This window comes from Aspergillus thermomutatus, assembly GCF_002237265.1.
Source record: "Aspergillus thermomutatus strain HMR AF 39 chromosome Unknown NODE_403, whole genome shotgun sequence".
Classification (NCBI taxonomy): domain Eukaryota; kingdom Fungi; phylum Ascomycota; class Eurotiomycetes; order Eurotiales; family Aspergillaceae; genus Aspergillus; species Aspergillus thermomutatus.
The window spans coordinates 1-18,041 of NW_020798453.1; the positions used below are offsets into that span (position 1 = coordinate 1).

Here is an 18,041-nt window from a genome sequence, read left to right on the forward strand (position 1 = left end):
TGTGTTTTTCTTTTTGTTTTTTTTTTTTATTTATTCATTCCTCACACTTTCTCCTTCTTCTTGCTCTTTCTTCTCCACCGTCTGTCCTTTTCTCTTTTTTTTTTTTTTTTTTTTTTTTTTTTCCCTCCTTTACCCTACCCCCTTTTTTTTTTCTGTTGAGATTAGATTGGGAGTTGGGGGATTGTTTGTGGGGGTTTTTTTTTTTTTTTTTTTTTTTTTTTTTGGCTGGAGCTTCGGAATGTGTTCTGCTTCTCAATGCTCGGCGGATTGGATTGCGGGTCAGCTCTTGTTGCTTTTGTACAGGCCGAGCTGCGAGGATCTCAGCCTTGATAGGACTTTGTTCATCGCAGTAATATACGAGAAATGTATCTAAGCATTCTGGGTAAATCCTGACATACGAGCCATCGATCTACCTGTAACCTGCGTGACCGTACACTGGCAACTCATGTGCTACACAATTGCATCTATAGAAGAAAAAAACGAAGCTGAAGCTACAAGGGTATCGATATTGGTGCGTACCAGGAAAGACTTAGAATACACAAAAGGTCGCTGTTGGTGCCCTTTCCTGTCTGCTGTTCTTGTCATTTTTTTTCCCTTTTTTTTTTCTTAGGGTCTTCTTATTGTTTCCTTCGTCTCTTTTCTTTCCCAATCGTCATCCGCACCCAAGTCGGCAACTTCCCCTTTCTTGAGATGTGACACCGTTTGCACCAACAACTTCCCATACTAGCCAGTCGAAGGGGACCGATGATAAGGTCTTCTACTAGGGTGTAAGAAATGTCCATGTGCATCTCGCTCAGAAACGAAGAAATAAGTGAAGAAGAAAGAAGCTGAAAGGAGAAGAGGAAGAAAAGTAAAGGCTTTGCAAATATCACAAGAGAAGAAATTAACATGTCAGGCAACCATGAGAGATTAATTGAACACAACGTGCCGGGGAAATGGAAAGGTGGCAAAAAAACAACGCAGGAGAACAGGCAAAGGAGGAAATGACACATCGCTCAGGACTCTCCGCCAGAGGGAGCGGGCTTTTCACCGGAGGGTGTCGATGTCGAGGCCGCAGGAGAGTCCGAGGCACCTCCCTTGCTGAAGCCGCCACGGCCACCTCTTCCGCCACGTCCACCGCGGTCGGTGCCACGGCCACGTCCGCGTCCGCTGTAACCACCACGTCCTCGGCCTCCCTCGCTGTCACTGGCACCCCCGCTCTGGTATCCGCGCTGGGATACGTTCGTGCCTCTGTTGCTGGCTTGCCAGGTGCCGGCATTACCACGGTGGGAGCCACGATCCTCAAAGAACTTCAGATTGGGCTTGCGAGGTTGGCCAGGGGCGCTGGGCTTCTTGTGTTCCACTGGCTGACGGTCGAGCGCGGCCTTGGCCTCCTCAACAGTCGCGAAGGTTACAACATGATTGTACTTGCCCCACTTTTCGACCTTGAGAATCTTCGCCTTATCCTCCTCGGGGAACAGATCGCGAACCGCCTGATCGTTATCGACGTTCGAGACAAACAGTCCGTTGCTCTGCTTCTTTTCACCTCTGGGCAAAGGAGATTCCGAGGGCTTCTCTGTCTGTGCAGTGCCATTGGGCTCGACGTTGACCGCCTTGTCCGGCGAAGCAGCACCAGGTTGAGCTGCAGCGCCAGCAGAGGGCTGTGGAGTGGTAGGCTTAGGAATGACGGGGACGGGGGATGCGCGAGTGGGGCCCGCAGCAGGACCCTTTGCTTGAGTCTGCTGGGCGGGCGCCGTAGCCCTATTGGGAGCAGGAGGAGCCTGACCGAACTGGGGAGGAGTAGCGCCAGGGATACGGGCAGTAGTTGCTGGAGAAGCTGGAAGACCACTAGCCACTGGCTGTCCAGCAGCAACCTGAGGCTTTCCAGTACGGTGAGCGAAGTTGAAGCCCTGAGCGCGCATCTCCGTCGCAATACGACCACCCTCGATCTCAAGGATGAGGAAGCCGAATGCGGCGTCTGCGAGGTTGAAGTTCCACATGTTCTTGAAGGCGCTCTCATCGACCTGGCCAGCGGCGTTGCCCGGGGCAGTGGGGCCACCGAATGGATTTCCACCATTGGCGACAGTAGGCATTCTCTGAACAACGTCGAGAGCATTGTCCAAGAGAGTTTTCTGAGCTTCGTTGGAGGAGATAGCGGCTTCCACCTCACCGCGGACGGTCTCCCAGACATCATTGAAAGAGGCCTTGGAGGCGGCGAGTTTACCGCGGTAGTGATCCAGAGAGGGATTGACGGAGAACTCGTTGTAGGAGGAACCATAGCGGAAGTGAAGACCAGCTGAGATGGAGAAGTCGGCCTTGAGAGTCACGGAGAGCTGGTTCAGCATCCCCTCTCGAGCGGGCGAGGCGTGAGTGACGAAGATGCGGGTCTCCGACGGGTCGTATACGCGGTTGGCTGTATCGATCAGCTCACCCATCTGAAGCAGAGTGGTCCACATGGTGCCTTGGCCACCAGCAATCGTGGTCTTGCCCTCGCCATTGTCAAACAGCTTGTGCATGACAACCGCACCGCCGAGGCCAAGCAAACGAAGCTTCACACCGCCGATATCAAGCAACCGCGAGTTAGCCTCGTCAATGATGTGCAGATTGTTAACCTTGTACTCCCCCGAGCGGAATTTCTCCAGCACCCGGACATCCTCACAAGCACCCCAAACGGTGTACACAGGAACGTCGAGTGTGAGCCGCTTGTCGAGCAGCATCGAAAGTTCGGAAAGGGGGAGTTGATCGGGAGTGAATCGTTGCTTAATAGACTGCTGAGGAGGAGTCTGGGCGATCGTGCGCTTCACACTTTCGGGCAGCAATGGAGAGTATTGTGCCACATGCTTGAGAGTCCTATAGCCCGTTTTCATAACATGTCAGGATCATGCGTGATGTCACACAATTGCGAACAAAATGCAGAGTCCAACTCACTTGTCTGCAATCCGCTCCAGGGAGGTATCATCGTAGAAACCAAAGTCACCGGTGTGAATGATATGATCAGCACGGGCCTGCTTGGCCAACTCATTCAAAGACTTCAGATTTCCTGCGCAAGATGTACGTCAGTGCCTGATCTTCAGCGATGTTGTCTGCAACCGAAGCTGAAGCTCCTCCATGCAACCTACCTCTGACATCTGCGATGCACAACACTCTGACGGGACCGTTCTGAATGACCCGGCCATTGTTGGGAAGAAGAGGGGTGGCGCCAGGCACAGGAGCAGCAGCAGTCGCAGCACCGTTCGGTAGAGGATAGCCTTGGGGAGCAAAGTTGTGTGGAGGACGGGGCTAGAAAAACAGTAGGACAAATTTGTTAGCTTGAGATCTTGACAGCGATTGCGTACTGACGCTCTGCTAAACGCGTAGCTCTGACCGTGGAGAGCTGGGTAAGCTACACAGGGAAAGCAAGACGGGGGGAGACAAGCACGACGTGGGGAGGTCGGGAAAGGTCAACTTACAGAAGCCATGGATGGGAACTAAATGAAAGTACGAAGATAAGAATCAATGGTGCTGGACAAGGAGGAAGAGAAGATGAAGGAGGAGGAAGAGAGAAAAAGCAGGCCGGTGTTTCGTTTGGGGATGCTGGAGTTGGGTAAGTTGTGTCTGTTTCTTGTTGCTCGCTGGTTTCGCCCCGAAAAGAAAGCCCGCCGTCACCACGCTTATGTAAGCGCCACCACAGGGGCCAGTGCTGCAAGGGATTCAGCGGTTGGTCCAGATATAAAGACAGTACTACTTTGCTACTGCATGGATTATTGCCCTAGGTCTCTTCAGGAGATTGAGGTAGTGTGATGGAGACAAGTTGTTCTGTTTCTGTCTGTGTTTCTTTGTACCTGGTGGCTGGGTGGTCTTATTCAGTTACTCTACCTCTGACTCGCTACCGCTCAATCCGTTCACTATACCTGGTTTTAGGATGCTTCTGGAGGCATCTTTAAGAAAGAAAAGCAGAGGAAAAGAGAAATACATGGAAGTCATCAGGAAATACTAACAATAAGGCCACGTCTCCATGGCAAGCACACATATTGTCCAACTCTTGGTCAGCTCAACATCACAGCTCTTGCCTTTCTTCTCCCAGAACCTGCTGGCTGTCTTGCTCACCTAGGCTGGAGCTCTTCTCCAGCTCTGGTACTCTAACCTGAAGAGATTGGGGTCCCTCCAGTGCCAGCAAGGCAAAGTGTCCACCCACTGTTGGACGCGCGCGACACAGCACCGGAACACCAGGCGTGTTACCGTTCGCTGACGTCGCGATATATCTATCTGAGAATGGCCAATTATGCTTGCCATTGGTCATGAATGCCCACAGGTCATCCACAAATTCACCGCGGGTGCTGTTGTCCAGTGTGCCTGCCAGCCACATGTTCCAGTCCGACTTGGCCCAGTCTTGCCGGTTGTCTAGAGGAACTCCGTATTCAGCTCTTACTGACTTGAAGAATGTACTGCTCATCCGGTGAACTTTCTTTGGAAAAGTTCCAAGGCCCAGCAACACATCTGGGTAGAGGTTATACGGCGTCTTCCACGAGGATGGCCTGTCGGGGTACTGCAGCACGAAATGAGTCTTTTGATCATCTGTCCCCAGTCCTTCGGTGAAGAATAGGTTGGCTCGTGACTCTGCAATTTTGGAATATTCAGTCAATCCTGTCAGTTCTCCAAATGCCCTGAGACCAACCGCTGCTTTGATGGCAAGGTTGGTTTCATTCGCCAGCGGACCAGCAGCATCGTTTGAGGACAGCTGCTCAGCGATGTCGATGCTATTTTCGACCAGATAATCTGCATATCCTTTGAGAATGTCGAAATACTGGGCTGCCCATGCATCATCTCCAGTCGCGCGCACATAGGCCAGGGTAAGAACCATGAGGTTGCCGCACTCCTCGATGGGCATAGGTTCCGCCTGTTGATTATCATGCCCGTCGGCGTTGGGATAATGGCTGCCCATATCGTGGATTACATACGGTTTGTGCCAGCGCCCGGCTGCGAGATATCTCATCATAGGCTCTAACAGTAGTCGGATATAGTCCGGATCCATAACCCAATATATGGGAAAGGCAGGCATGATGACATCCACAGTGTTAACATTGCCGTCGCTGGAGAGCTCCTTGATGAAGGCTAACACTTCGCTGATGTCGAGAGTGTCATTTGGAATTGCCAGGTCGATTCCCCCGTACGCTTGCCGAGTTGACAGTGTGACGATGTCCGCGTACTTCTGTCCCGCGACAGCCTTTGCTTTGGTAGACAATTGTCGATCGAGTATTAGAGACTCACTGAGGGCATCTGAATAGTCGTCCAAAAAGTATGTGACCGCCTGGTATGTATTGGGATACTCTGCCCTATAATACCCTGTGTATGCCTTTCCGAGGTAGTTGATTGCCTTTTCCCGCACATATCCAACGGCAAAAGTGACTGCCTGGTCACCAGTCACAACCCCAAGGTCATGAGAGAATGCCACGATGTCCCCAGACTTGCATTGCTGGTCGCCTGCAGCCAGCCGGCCGGATTTGACAAACTGTGACCTCACTCGGACTCCATTTCCTGACGCAAAGGAAAGCCTTGAGGAAGTCGTTGGCCGCGATGCAAATATAGCCTCCCCCCACGTAGCCATATCACTACTCTCGGAGTACAGTTTAGCATCCTTGACTTTCAATGAAAACATCGCAGTAGATCCCGCCTTATTGGCTTTGCAGACAGTCCCTTCAGAATCTCCGGTCCATCTCCCATCAATACTTGAAAACACCTGAACGCTATTCGCAGAAGTTCCAGAAACAGCCACTGTTAGATAGCCTACGACGAGACATTAGCTGCCTTCCTTGGCCATCGCACAGAACACACTCACTAAAAGGAAGAGACTGCCGAAGATAATTCGAAGGCGACACAGGCGAGAAGAAATCAAGGGTGGCCATCACCGTTCCAGCACTGACAGTGAATACCGAATGAGTGGCCGTATACTCCGCGCCCTGCACAACTGCTGGCTGGACGCCTTTCTCCGGGTCCTTCACGCCCATTAAGCTGTACGTCTGACCATCAACACGCACCATGATGGACCAGCCAAGATCCTGGCCGGCCCAGAACTGGGGCTCGGCAAATGGCAGCATCTGTACCCGGTCGCTGGGCATCCATGCTGAAAGATACGGATTTCTTACTGCCAACGGGTATGAGGGAGGCAGGGCTGGCTGATGAATGACGCGTCCCCTTTGGCTTGTATAGAGCGAAGACACAATGGTACAGAGCGAGGTGACAACAAAAGGTGTGATACCATAATAGAGACGCATTCCGGTAGATGATGTCTTCTGGGTGAAGTTCTCGGGTTCTCAAGGACTTGAGACGGACTGGCCTGTCAAGTAGATTCCAAGCAGGATAGTTATCAATATGATAATTAAAGCGACTCAGAGACACAACCAACGTCGAGACTCTGTGGGTACAATTAGCTTGCTCATGAGATTGCGTAGCTCTCAGTGTAGGGATGTCGATCTTTCAGCCATTGATTTCGTCATTGGAGTAGGCCGTCTGATGTTTAGACACAACCACAACTCACAGAGACCATAGGCTGGACGGTCCACTCTCTACCAGGGTCAATACAATATGAATGTGTCAAGATAATGAAAGACTACTCAATCTCGATAAAAATAAGTGGACACTCTTGAAAAAGAGGGATGGAAAATCAGATAACAGGAGCGCACTGGTGGGATAAAATAATGCGGGGAAAGGCATCGGATGCGCCTGTCGGAGGAAGCCAGTATCGAGAGAAGGATGTCACTGTCCTTTCTATTTCAACTGCCATAAACATCAGAACGGTTGAATCTGATCTATCTCTGAAAGTATTCTTACGTCAAAGAGAGAGAGTACATCGGACTAGACTCGAGCCATCTCTACTAAAACACACACTTGTACGCTGGGCAACATCAAGCTGCTACACAACTCAGGCAAAAACAACGCCATTCCTCAGAGTCCCGATCTTCGAAATATGGACATCCATCTGGGTCCCTGGGACAAGGTACTTGGGAGGCTGCAGTCCAGCTCCAACACCTACAGAAGTTAACAACAGTCGCTATCTAGCCAACATGCGCAGCAATCAGAGACTCACCTCCGGGCGTTCCCGTCATGATCACACTCCCCTTCTGCAGGGTAGTCCCTTGAGACAGATACGAGATCAGATATGTACAGTCAAACAGCAAGTCTGAAACACTCTCGTCTTGTCGCACTTCCCCATCCACGATCGTGCGCAGATGCAGTTTGCTCGGGTCCGGAATCTCAGACCCTGCAACCAGGCAAGGGCCGAGTGGCGCGTAGGTGTCGAATCCCTTCGAGAATCCCCATTGCGGCACGCGCCCCGCGAGCGCTGGGTCTCTTTGCAGTTTGCGCGAGGAGATGTCGTTGCCGACGGTGTAGGCTCCGATGTATTCTAGTGCCTGTTCGACGGGAACGTCTTTTGCGTCTTTTCCTATGACCAGACACTATCCATGTTCTGTCAATACGATTTGAAGGGTACGGACTTAAAGTAGAGAAAGGCGTAGAATGGAGGGGAAGGAACTCACCAGCTCCCCTTCATAGTCTGCCTGATCGTCCTGGGCAATCTTGGGGATCACCACGGAAGCGCCATGGTCATGGAGAGTCGTATTAGGCTTGAAAAAGATGAACGGATATGGAGGCGGCGTTCTCCCGGCTTCCTTGACTACAATGACCAGAATATGAGCATGAGCAACTTGGATTTATAGTAGAGCACAAACGACTCACTATGTTTAGCATAATTCAACCCTACACAGCGGAGAATCGGAACATCTTCCTTGGTCAGCGGACCCAGAAGAGTCTTGACCGTGACTATCTCATCAGTCACGATCGTCTCGCCAGTCGTGTCAAATATGTCATGTCCGGAGATGACTCGAGCCCGGATTGCATCAGCCTCTGTGATGAATCCCAGGTCGACGTCCTCGGCGACGAGCGGTTCTCCATGCAGGACTCGGCCGTCCGTGGCTTGAAATCGGATGAGACGTTTCCAGGGGAGTTTCATTTTGGTCTCACGTTCGACTGAGCTTTCAAACTTTCAACAAGTATATTGGAGCAGTTATAAAGGCGCTGCTGGGGTGTGTTAAAAGGGAGCCGGGGAGAGATCGGGTACGCTCCCGACGGAATGATCCACGTTTGAATCACCTTCCGTTGCAAGTTGAATCTACAAGATCTAATGATTGGTGGAGTACTGTGTTCTTTTTCATTGAGAAACGATATAAAAATTGAAAACAAACGCTACTGAAGATCCGCCTGCGGTGGAATATCTGGCCGACTCATCAACGAAAGGAGATCTCCATCCATCATAAATTCTCCAAACTCCATCCCAAGAGGCGAGTAGTCCATCTCTCCTCCAAATGCCATAGGCCCAGAGCCGGACAAATTGAAATGCGTCGTGGAATCCGAACTTAACGGGTTCTGTTCTGCAGTCCTTATCATTAGTTTTTTTTCTGCAGAATTGACAAGGGGTATCTATGTAGGAAAAGGTAACAAGGCAACGAAGAGACAGGTTCTTAGCTCCCGAGAGGAGGTGGACTGACCAGGAGTGCTGAGGCTGCTGTTGAATCGCTCAAGAAACAATCTGCAGCGATCGACCATCCGATTGCCAGTATCAAGCTTGAGCAGAGCTGCAGTTGCGCGAGAGGGGTACGATTTTGCCCTGTCGACCAAAATTGGCATCGACGCCCCCGTTCTGCTCTCATCCCGGCAAACCCTGATTGTCCCAAAGATAACTAAAGCGGCGTTGAACGCTGAACAGACATTAGAGAGCTCATTCTTGTCTGGAACGGAGGCGTACATACTATAGTATAGTGAAAACCACCAGGCCCCAAGGAGCTCCTGTTTCCACCCCGTGCTACTCACAACGTGATGAACAAGGTCAATGATCTCTATTGCGGAGTCTGCACATATTTGCAAGCTGTTCAAGCCCATCTGTTGAAGCAGCTTCAACTCCTGAGCGTCAGTCTGCAAGCCGCTACAAGAATCGAGAAATTTCACGAGAACGGGTCGGTGTAAAAGAACACGGAGATTCAGGTAGCGAAGCGTCAATATCACACGGAGCTTCCAGGTCACCGATTGCAAATTTGTAGCCGACTCACTCCTATCGTTCCGCAGACTCTCGCAGCTCGTGAGCCGCAATGTATCCGGGAGTGATCTTTCCCAACTGAAAACAGATTGCTCGATGGAGAAGGTATGCGCAATGGTCTGACTGACGGATAGACTCGAGTCACATCCAAGGTTCTGGCCATACAGCAACTCCATGGTGTTCCACATCTGCTTATATAGAGTTCTGGTCATGTCAGTACTTGTGCTTGTGTACCGGAAAGAACGTCATTACATTGTAGAGTTGAAAAATGCAAGGCCGAGAGCGTCAACCTGAGAGTTCGAAATCGGCAGCTCATCGGTAAGCTTATAATCCGAGGGTAATTCAAGCTTCACATAACTGTTTGGTATGGCAGCAGGTCGGCCAAAAGTCATGCTTAAAGTTCTAACGATTGATATTTCAGCAAGGCAGGTCCGAGGACAAGGACAAACTCAGGCTCAGTAATCTTACCGATCTAACACTACACAGCCGTACCAAGTCCTTTTCCTAATCTCTTGTTCCAAAGGGGAGAACGCTCTGGCAGCGTCTCGAGAATGCAGCCCCAGTTGAAGCGCAGCCTTTACTGCCAAGCCATGAATGGTCCATGCCTGGACAGATTTTTGGGTGCTTTGCAGGTATTGGCCCATCAACAGCAGATACTGCACTTTGGAACAGTAAGCATTCGCTAGAGTGGCTGCAGGGTATCGAAATTACCAGCTTCCAGAGACGTTCCACGTAACATCTCACTCCCACAGAGACCGAGGCCACGCTGATAGAATACATCAGACTCGGCCAGACGAGTTTCTGCCGACGCACATCCCGGTAGTGTCGTAATTGTCGCCATAGCGAGAACCATATTTAGTAGTCCGAGCCATGTCCGCCGCACTTTCGTTTGATTCTCTCTGACCATCTGCTGATATGTTTCGAGAAACGTAGGAGGGTATATGTAGGGGAAGAGTAGCCCTGTATCGGAGAAGTATCGTCTAATTAGATACATCGTCTCTGCTTCCGGGGGTAATATGAATATGCTGCTTGTATTCTGCTTTGGTTCCCTTTCTCTCCGGCTTGTTGGCGTTGGAGGACGACTTGCGCTAACAAAACCACCTTCACAAGTAGCGCTCGTTTGAGCATTTGATGTCGGTGCAGCTTGAAGCTTCCCAGAGCCGGCTATGGCTCGTGTGAGGTGCCTGATGAATGCGACGTTTGACGACGGACCTTTGATTATCAGCATACATGTGAGAAAGACTATATTGCCATAAGGCGATTTGCCAACCGAAAAAGCCAGAATCCTCTTCATCAGCAAAGGTCACGGCCCCCATTGCATCGACAGAGTCCTCAGTGCCTGTAAAGTCTGCCATGGAGCTCGAGACTGGGCACTCTGCGTTTGGCGCCTGCCCGGGCTCATGATCGCGCTCAACGCGAGACGAAAGTCCGCTAAGGTCATTTTTCACGGTCAACAGGGACTCTTCAAGTCTTTTGACGCGAGCTTCTAAATTGTATAGGTAACTATAGGTTTATAGAAGACAATCAGAATATTGTTATCCTCAACCGTTGCCTATGGGAAATGAGAGACACTTACTCTTTCTGCACAATCACATTAGTAGCCGTCGAAGGTGGCGTATAGATACAATCAAATCCCAAGTCACTGCATAAGGAGCACTTTGGACGACTACCATCACACTAGAACATTGTAAGCACAGAAGACACGATCGGGGCAGCTTGACATAGTACCCGTGACTTTCTGGTGCGGCATGAATCGCAAGCAAGCGCGACACGCCGGCGCTTTGGAGCGGGCGCTCCCCGAGGCGATCCGTCATCTTTTGATTGACTCATTTAATGTTTTATTCCGGTGATACGGATATCGAAGTGTGCAAGTCCCCTTGTTCTTCGGGGGAGGGTTGGGAGAGTCGTGTGTTGAATGTCTCCCGGAGGTCCGGGGAGACATCGGGAAGTCGTTCCGGCTAGCCTTCCGGGTGCCTGATTTTGCAGGCGCAACGATTCCCTTTAGTTACCTAAGAATATGGAAGAACGGGACTCAATGAACCAACAATGGGTGGAAGAAGGGTTTCAAAGAATTGTATGCGTAGTGTGACAGGAGAATATCCATATCTGCAGAAATGTGCATTGTTGCATAGATTTTCCCCTCCGGTGTAAATATATACTGGAAGAGGCCTATGGGTCCAATAGGTCTCCCATCCTTTTATATCTAACGACAGACCGTAGCACACCACAATTCTCAATCCGATACCAAAGTCTCAACGTCCATATCCTCTGAGCGATAGAAGCCAAGAGCTTCAATCATTGGTTTGTCATCAAAGCAGTACAGGTACACAGTCTCCGCAGAGTCCGCATGATGCTGATATGTATACCATGAAGGGATACAGAACGTGTCGCCCTTCTCCCAGTCGTACCTTTGACCTCCAATTATGGAATGACCGTCACCAGCAACAACATGGTAGACAGCAGAAACAGTCTCACGCCGTGGTGGTGACGAACAACCCCCATTCAACCTCTCGGCGCAACCACCGAGAACGCGACTCACTGATTTTGTCAGCATTTTTCAAGCCAATGTCAAGATAAAGTTGCGCATGAACCATGATCTTACCCTCGCTTCCGTCTGATTTGAGGTACCGACGGGTAACCCAGTCACCGTGCTCCATGTCCAACAATGCCTTCATGACTTTCCACGGGAAGACAATAGGCGATGCGTCACTATCCACATCCTCCGCAGGATAGCGCGACTCGGCATAATGCTGGACAAAGTGCACAGGAAAGTGGCGAAAGTTGGGCAGATCCAAGCCGTCTAGCCAAATCATTGGGCCGGAGCCGTCTTTGCCATGATCGTGGTAGTTCCAAGTTGGAGTCAGGATCACGTCTCCCTGCTGCATCTGGATGCGCTTCCCATGCACCGCTGTGAAGCCACCGTTGCCTTCGATGATGAAGCGCATGGCGAAGGCCGTGTGGCGGTGAGCTGGCGCTACTTCGTTGGGCATGACGAGTTGCAGGCCAGCGTATAGCGTATCTGTCGTGTATGGAGCATCTGTGTAGTAGTATCAGCATCATTAGAGACAGGAGGTAGCATTCCAGCAGCCCTTAGTTTCGAACAGAAAGTGAACGAACCTCTGGCGGGATTGACCAGCATGAGAACTCTTCTCTCGGCTTGTTTCTCCGTGACCAGCTGCCCCGCGCGAAGCAGATTGGGTCGAATAGAGTCATACTTCCAAACAAAAGGTATGGTCTTTGGATTTGGCTCTGGAGGATTTAGACGCGTCATTTGAGTCCATAATGGCAATGTCTTGCTTTCCGCAAGATCTGCAAGCAGCTTTTCCTGAGTGTCCACAGTCATTGTTAGAAGATAAAACTGAAATGTGATAAAACTTTAGAAGAACAATACGCTGAATTTGATGAAGGCATGTTGCAATGGTATTGGAACTTATACTCGGATTCGGATTCCTCTAGATACTGGGGGAAGGATCGGGGAGAGATCGGGAGCGATTCACACCGACTCTTCCCTGGCGGCTGAACAGGACTGACAGACGCGTCTATATCAGACGTGCTACGGATATTGCAAGTAATACTCATGCACCGACGAGAACAGGTCGTGTTGTTGTTACAGATATTTCATCATGACTGTCAACGCGAAGGCCAAAAAGGACAATGATCCTTGCCATGTGACAGCGTCGCTGAAGGTTGGTCTGCATCTGTTTTTTTGAGAGTTCTGTCTTTACATCTGGCTAACATCGACAAAAGGAACCCTCGTACCCAAGCAACTGCCTTGAATTTCTGAAACCCTTCAGAGCAGATAGTGAGCCCAGTAAATGCGCTCCAAATATCACTTTCAACATTATCGTGGTTGGAGCAGGACTTGGGGGATTAGCCACAGCAATCGCGCTAGCAGTCAAAGGACATGCCGTGACTCTGTACGAGCAAACGGCAGAGCTGGGTGAGGTAGAATAACAAGACCTTATCTGAAGGAGGACACTCATTGACCGTCCCATAGGTTGGGGCAGGGATTCAGGTCCCACCGAATTCCTCGCGTTTGTTGCTCAAGCTTGGCCTGGGGCCCTATCTCGAGAATTATGTCTCTCAGCCGGAGGGGATCTCTTTCCGAAGATGGGAGAATGGCAAAGTAATAGGCCATACGAGGTTGATTCCCGGTTTCAGGCAGACGTTTGGCGGCCCGTACTATGTCATCCACCGGGCTGATTTCCATTCCGCGCTGTATCGACGTGCTTTGGATCTGGGTGTCACGGTGAAGCTCGCCTGCAGAGTGGTTGATTACAATCCACAAGTCCCTCGAATCAAGCTTGAAGATGGACAGTCGTTCGAGGCAGATTTAATCGTTGCAGCAGATGGTCAGTTTATCTTATGCTTGTAAGAATCATACTGGGACTTACTAGATCGTCAACTGCAGGGATCAAGTCGATCGCAAGGACGAAACTACATGGGGATATCGAAAAGCCTCTTGAGAAACCTGGCTTCGCCGCATATAGGGCTACCGTGGACGTGAACCTTATAAAACAGGATCCTGAACTCTCGTGGCTGCTCACACAGCCCTCCTTGAATCTGTGGTCAGTAACTGATATAAATCTCACTCGTTAATCCAGTGGTCTTTAACAATGGTATCAGGGTCGGCAATCAGCGACATGTCATGACTTACACTATTGGCGCTGGAAAATCATTCAACATGGTACTCTCGCATCCCGACCAAACAGATCCATCGACCTGGGATCAGACAACCGCCCTGCATGACATGCGAAACGAATTCGAAGGCTGGGATCCAAAGTACGGTATCCAAAATTTTCAATTCCATTGAGGTCATGGGATATCTAACCAGTTTCAGACTCACAAAGATCATTGGTCTCATCAAGAAGACCATCAAATGGCCTCTTCTTACCGCGCCGCCGTTGTCGCGATGGGCTAAAGGTCACACCGTGATTGTCGGAGACGCAGCCCACGCCATGCTGCCGTACATGTCGCAAGGTACATTTCAGGCCCTCTCGTGTATCTTCCTTGTCACTTGATTTAATACTTATGAGCAATTGCTAGGAGCCGCGATGGCAGTGGAAGATGGTGTGGCATTAGCGCAGGCTTTGTCAAAGATTAGCTCGCGCTCAGAGATCCCAAAAGCACTCTCCACCTTCGAGGCTGTGCGGATCAAAAGATCTGGTCAGATGCAAGAAGCCAGTCTCTTAAATGGAAAACTGTGGCACTTTGCAGACGGTCCACTGCAGGAGGCGCGAGACGCAGCTATGCTACCAGAAACTCTAGGGGTGTCATTCTCTCATAGCCCTAACCAGTGGAGCGATCCAGCGACACAGATGTGGTGTTATGGATATGATACTGAGAAGGAGATAGACAGGGCATTCGAGCGGAGAAAGGCTACTGAGAAGAGTCATTTATAGACAAGTGTTTGACTTTGCGAGTCTAGGGATCAATCGTATGGTGAACGATTGGCAGACACATGGACTTTATCAAGATCAAAATGCAATCAAGTAGACGTTCCCAGCCCCTCATGTCAGTCCCGAGGATAATTCAAATCTGGGCTCTCTCCATCCGCCTTCCAATCTCGTCAAAGTGTATCTGCTTGCCTGTAACCAGAGCCTCCTGGAGGTATGCACCAATCTCGACGGCTTTGACTGCGTTGCTTAGCTTCATCGGAAGTGGCGTATTATCCAAGCATGCGGCAGTAAATTCATTGGCCTCGGTCACAAATGCAGGTCCGAAGCGACCTATGAAATTAGAGGGAGCCTCACGAGTGATTCCTCCTGGATGGTAGAAGTTCACCAAGTTACGCTGGGGGTTGCAGTTCACAGACAACTTGCCCTCGGTGCCGATGACTTCTGTTGTGTCTTCTTGGCCATGCGCCATCATGCGAGAGCAATAGTAGTATGCAATCTTGCCGTTGTGAAATTCAACAACTCCAACCGCGTTGTCATAGTCATTGAACTTCTTCAGTTCCGGCTGAACAGCGGTGATGCCATATGCAGAGATAGTCTTGGGGACCACATCGTCACCGAAGAACCACAGAGTAAGATCGATGTCGTGCACGGACATGTCCACGAAAACACCTCCAGACCACGCAGAGTATGCAACATAAAATCCAGAAGTATCATGCTTATCGCATGTCTGGCTTCGAAGGACTGAAGGTCTTCCGATGAGCCCTTGGCTGATCTTGTCGTATACCTCACGGTATGATTCGTCAAATCGTCGAGAAAAGCCGCACATGACCTTAAGGTGTGGCTTGGTTCTCGCCTTGTTCACGACAGACTTGCACTGAACGTCAAGGTTCCAATCAGTATATGGTACCCTGGCCAGGTTTTAGTCACCCATTGGTGGATGTATGCCACTTACCACTTCAACATCAGTCGACAACGGTTTCTCACATAGGACATGCAAGTCGCGGTCGATAGCTTTGATCGTTTCTTCTGCATGGACAGGGGTTGCAGTACCAATAGCCACCGCCATCAGTCCGGGGTGCTCTAGCATCTTATCGTAATTGTCATAAAGAGTGACACCGTAAGGCTCCAGGTTCTGTCTACCCCAGGCGATCTCTGCCGGGTCAGGCGAAAATGCAGCAACCAATTCAGCACGAGGAGTCCGGTGTAAGAAGTTGATCGCATGGAGCTTGCCCACTCGGCCTAAGCCAGCCATGCCAACTTTAAGCTTCTGCACTGCCATTTTGAGTGGTCTGTTTCAGAATTGAACAATGAGGTTGAGCGGCAAAGATAATTCACTCGGTAGCTCCTGTATTGTTGATAAAAAGGAAGTTTTGAAAGATTCGCTTGACGCTGAAGAGAGTCAATTGATCGGAGATACTTCGAAGGGCTTTATAGACCGACAACGACTGAGGACCCCCTCATCTCCCCATCGTCTCTAGTTCATCACAGACCGATTCTGAGGGGTAATTTGAGACCTGGCAAGTATCTCCGGAGATAGAATGGTCTGAATATGATCATTTCACTGGTCATGTAACCATGTTGATGAATGACAATGTCGAGGTCCTGCATGAGAGTGAAGGTGGAGCAGAAGAATGAAGCAAACAACCTGGAGAGAGTTTCCTTTGCGGCCGGAGACACTTGCCTGTTAATAATTCATCCATGCTACGGCGCAAAAATATGACAGGTTGGTTCGGCCCAAGCGGGTTCCCACCACCGGACGGGGCCGTAGTGGGCTCGAGCGGGGACTGGGATGGATCCAGGCTGGGTCCCAAGTCTACTGCTATCCGTGCCACTATGGGTCTGGCTTTGCGAGTTATCAGACATCTTGCGGTAATAGGTCTTTTGCCGCTGTGGTTTGACAGTATCCGGCCAGCTTTCTTACAATTCTACCCCTTGGTATCCTTCCGTACTGCCCGGGCACCTAGAATAATGAGGATGTTACAGTAGTGGCAATTAACTTAGTGCTAAGTGCTACGAATAGGCCAATAGCTTACAGATCAGCACAAATTATTTCTGTCTATATATCTTTGAGTACTCTTAGAAGAGTTAAAGGATGTTAAGAAGGAAAATAGAATGTCTAATATGTAGTCATTAGATATGGAACTGAAAATAGTGCTTTATGATATGGGAAAGGGAGGTTATAAAGAGGACTTATCCCCATTATATGAACCAAGGACTACTATGAGTATAGTATTTAAAAGGTGAGGTGCTAACTGTCAACCATAAAACCACTCGATGAAAAAAGGCGCCTAGACAACCATTCCTAGCGTAATAGAAATAGTAGTGTAATAATGTGTTCAACACCAAGGCTTATGGCCCTTGTGAAATAAGAAATTAAGAACAGTTGGATTGCGAAGGAGAGTGATTAATACAGAGCACAAGCAACAGTCTGTGAGTAACAAAACTTTTCATACCCTGGGCGGCAGTTCTTTGTGGCCAAGTGGAGAACTTTGCTCAATCCAGACTTTTACGCAGGCGGAATAGCGGCCTGTTTAACACTCCAGCTGCCATTCTCCCACTGATACTCCGACACAGCGGACACATCTATTCCCTGCTGCAAATACAAGCAGATAGTCAACCCGCTGCCGGTGCCCCAATTGATGGCAGCAACCTGGCTTCCGGGAATGCTGGGCTGAGCGAATGCGCCGTCATACCAACCTGAGTTAGCGTCATGAATTCGCTCCAAGATACGATCGTTAGAACCACCATAGTAGACATGAATGCTGTCATCTTCCGTAGTACTAACGGCGAGGGCAGTTCGAGGGATGGCGTTGGCGACTGAAAAGCTGCCTTGACCCCAGCCCGAATCCGAGTCATGGCCCATCTCAATCAGATTGTTTTGAGGGTCTTGGAAGTACACTCTGTGAGACTCCATCAGCGAACTTGCACAGCAGGCAGCTGGAATTCAATGAGCCAACCTGATAGACTGGTTAGGGATGGTGAAGGACGTTACGGCTATGGCCGTTCCGGGGAGTGCCTGGCCCAGGTTATGGAAAGCTTGCCATTCGTTTGAATCATCTAGATAAAGAGAAAAATGTCACTGAGGAAACAGGTTGCATTGCCCTGGGTAAGGCTCACCATCCCATCCGTATTCCTGGATTGAGTTATCGGTCAACTGAGCGTAGACTCGGATAGTCGGAGTATAAGTTCCCGCAAGATAAGCGGCTCCCAAGCTGCTGTAGGCTGCGACTTCAATGTTACTATTAGTCAACTGACCGGTGTACCAGCCAGTGTTAGAGTCGTGGGCCTCCTCCTGCAGAGTGTTGTTGTTGGAGACTGAGTACACGGATGGGAGAACGTCAACCTGATTGCCGTCAAGGGCGAGGTCCGGTTCTACCTTAAGAATTCGAATGAACTCTGGGTGCACGTTGATCTTAATGTGCTTTTTGATGGAGATTACAAAGACGATGTTAAGGTAATCAGTTTCTAGATAACGTAATCCACCACCGAGCGGCACACACCACCGAGCGGCACATGATTTTTACCAAAATTAACAAACCAGGAAATCTTCTACTACTGCGCAATCAAAATAAAGCTATTTTCATACATAAGAGAAT

At 49.9% G+C, this 18,041-nt stretch overlaps 7 protein-coding genes across 7 annotated transcripts; 1 reads left to right on the forward strand and 6 right to left on the reverse strand.

The window, feature by feature from the left end:
- Nucleotides 1-995: 995 nt before the first annotated feature.
- Nucleotides 996-6,074, reverse strand: CDV56_100322 (uncharacterized protein; the record flags this gene model as incomplete). The annotated part of the gene is made up of 6 exons (XM_026753941.1): nucleotides 996-2,829; nucleotides 2,908-3,019; nucleotides 3,099-3,258; nucleotides 3,315-3,361; nucleotides 4,066-5,742; nucleotides 5,795-6,074. The coding sequence occupies 6 exons, from the start codon at nucleotides 6,072-6,074 to the stop codon at nucleotides 996-998; spliced, it is 4,110 nt and encodes a 1,369-aa protein (XP_026609839.1).
- An 803-nt stretch (nucleotides 6,075-6,877) lies between these two features.
- CDV56_101250 (fumarylacetoacetate hydrolase family protein) lies at nucleotides 6,878-7,966 on the reverse strand (the record flags this gene model as incomplete). Its single annotated transcript, XM_026754869.1, has 4 exons — nucleotides 6,878-6,984; nucleotides 7,043-7,412; nucleotides 7,494-7,630; nucleotides 7,693-7,966. 4 exons carry the CDS (start codon nucleotides 7,964-7,966, stop codon nucleotides 6,878-6,880), a joined length of 888 nt encoding a protein of 295 aa, XP_026609840.1.
- Nucleotides 7,967-8,199: 233 nt separating this feature from the next.
- On the reverse strand, nucleotides 8,200-9,438 carry CDV56_101449 (putative C6 transcription factor; the record flags this gene model as incomplete). Its single annotated transcript, XM_026755068.1, has 4 exons — nucleotides 8,200-8,384; nucleotides 8,502-8,711; nucleotides 8,763-9,250; nucleotides 9,299-9,438. The coding sequence occupies 4 exons, from the start codon at nucleotides 9,436-9,438 to the stop codon at nucleotides 8,200-8,202; spliced, it is 1,023 nt and encodes a 340-aa protein (XP_026609841.1).
- A 1,841-nt stretch (nucleotides 9,439-11,279) lies between these two features.
- Nucleotides 11,280-12,389, reverse strand: CDV56_101884 (cupin domain-containing protein; the record flags this gene model as incomplete). The annotated part of the gene is made up of 3 exons (XM_026755503.1): nucleotides 11,280-11,584; nucleotides 11,649-12,083; nucleotides 12,164-12,389. The coding sequence occupies 3 exons, from the start codon at nucleotides 12,387-12,389 to the stop codon at nucleotides 11,280-11,282; spliced, it is 966 nt and encodes a 321-aa protein (XP_026609842.1).
- A 280-nt stretch (nucleotides 12,390-12,669) lies between these two features.
- On the forward strand, nucleotides 12,670-14,448 carry CDV56_102071 (putative salicylate hydroxylase; the record flags this gene model as incomplete). The annotated part of the gene is made up of 7 exons (XM_026755690.1): nucleotides 12,670-12,732; nucleotides 12,794-12,991; nucleotides 13,044-13,398; nucleotides 13,458-13,614; nucleotides 13,673-13,828; nucleotides 13,887-14,026; nucleotides 14,093-14,448. The coding sequence occupies 7 exons, from the start codon at nucleotides 12,670-12,672 to the stop codon at nucleotides 14,446-14,448; spliced, it is 1,425 nt and encodes a 474-aa protein (XP_026609843.1).
- A 130-nt stretch (nucleotides 14,449-14,578) lies between these two features.
- On the reverse strand, nucleotides 14,579-15,724 carry CDV56_102329 (putative NAD binding Rossmann fold oxidoreductase; the record flags this gene model as incomplete). The annotated part of the gene is made up of 2 exons (XM_026755948.1): nucleotides 14,579-15,319; nucleotides 15,398-15,724. The coding sequence occupies 2 exons, from the start codon at nucleotides 15,722-15,724 to the stop codon at nucleotides 14,579-14,581; spliced, it is 1,068 nt and encodes a 355-aa protein (XP_026609844.1).
- Nucleotides 15,725-16,951: 1,227 nt separating this feature from the next.
- CDV56_102636 (uncharacterized protein) lies at nucleotides 16,952-17,960 on the reverse strand (the record flags this gene model as incomplete). Its single annotated transcript, XM_026756255.1, has 4 exons — nucleotides 16,952-17,345; nucleotides 17,403-17,502; nucleotides 17,563-17,866; nucleotides 17,946-17,960. 4 exons carry the CDS (start codon nucleotides 17,958-17,960, stop codon nucleotides 16,952-16,954), a joined length of 813 nt encoding a protein of 270 aa, XP_026609845.1.
- Between the last annotated feature and the right edge of the window lie 81 nt (nucleotides 17,961-18,041).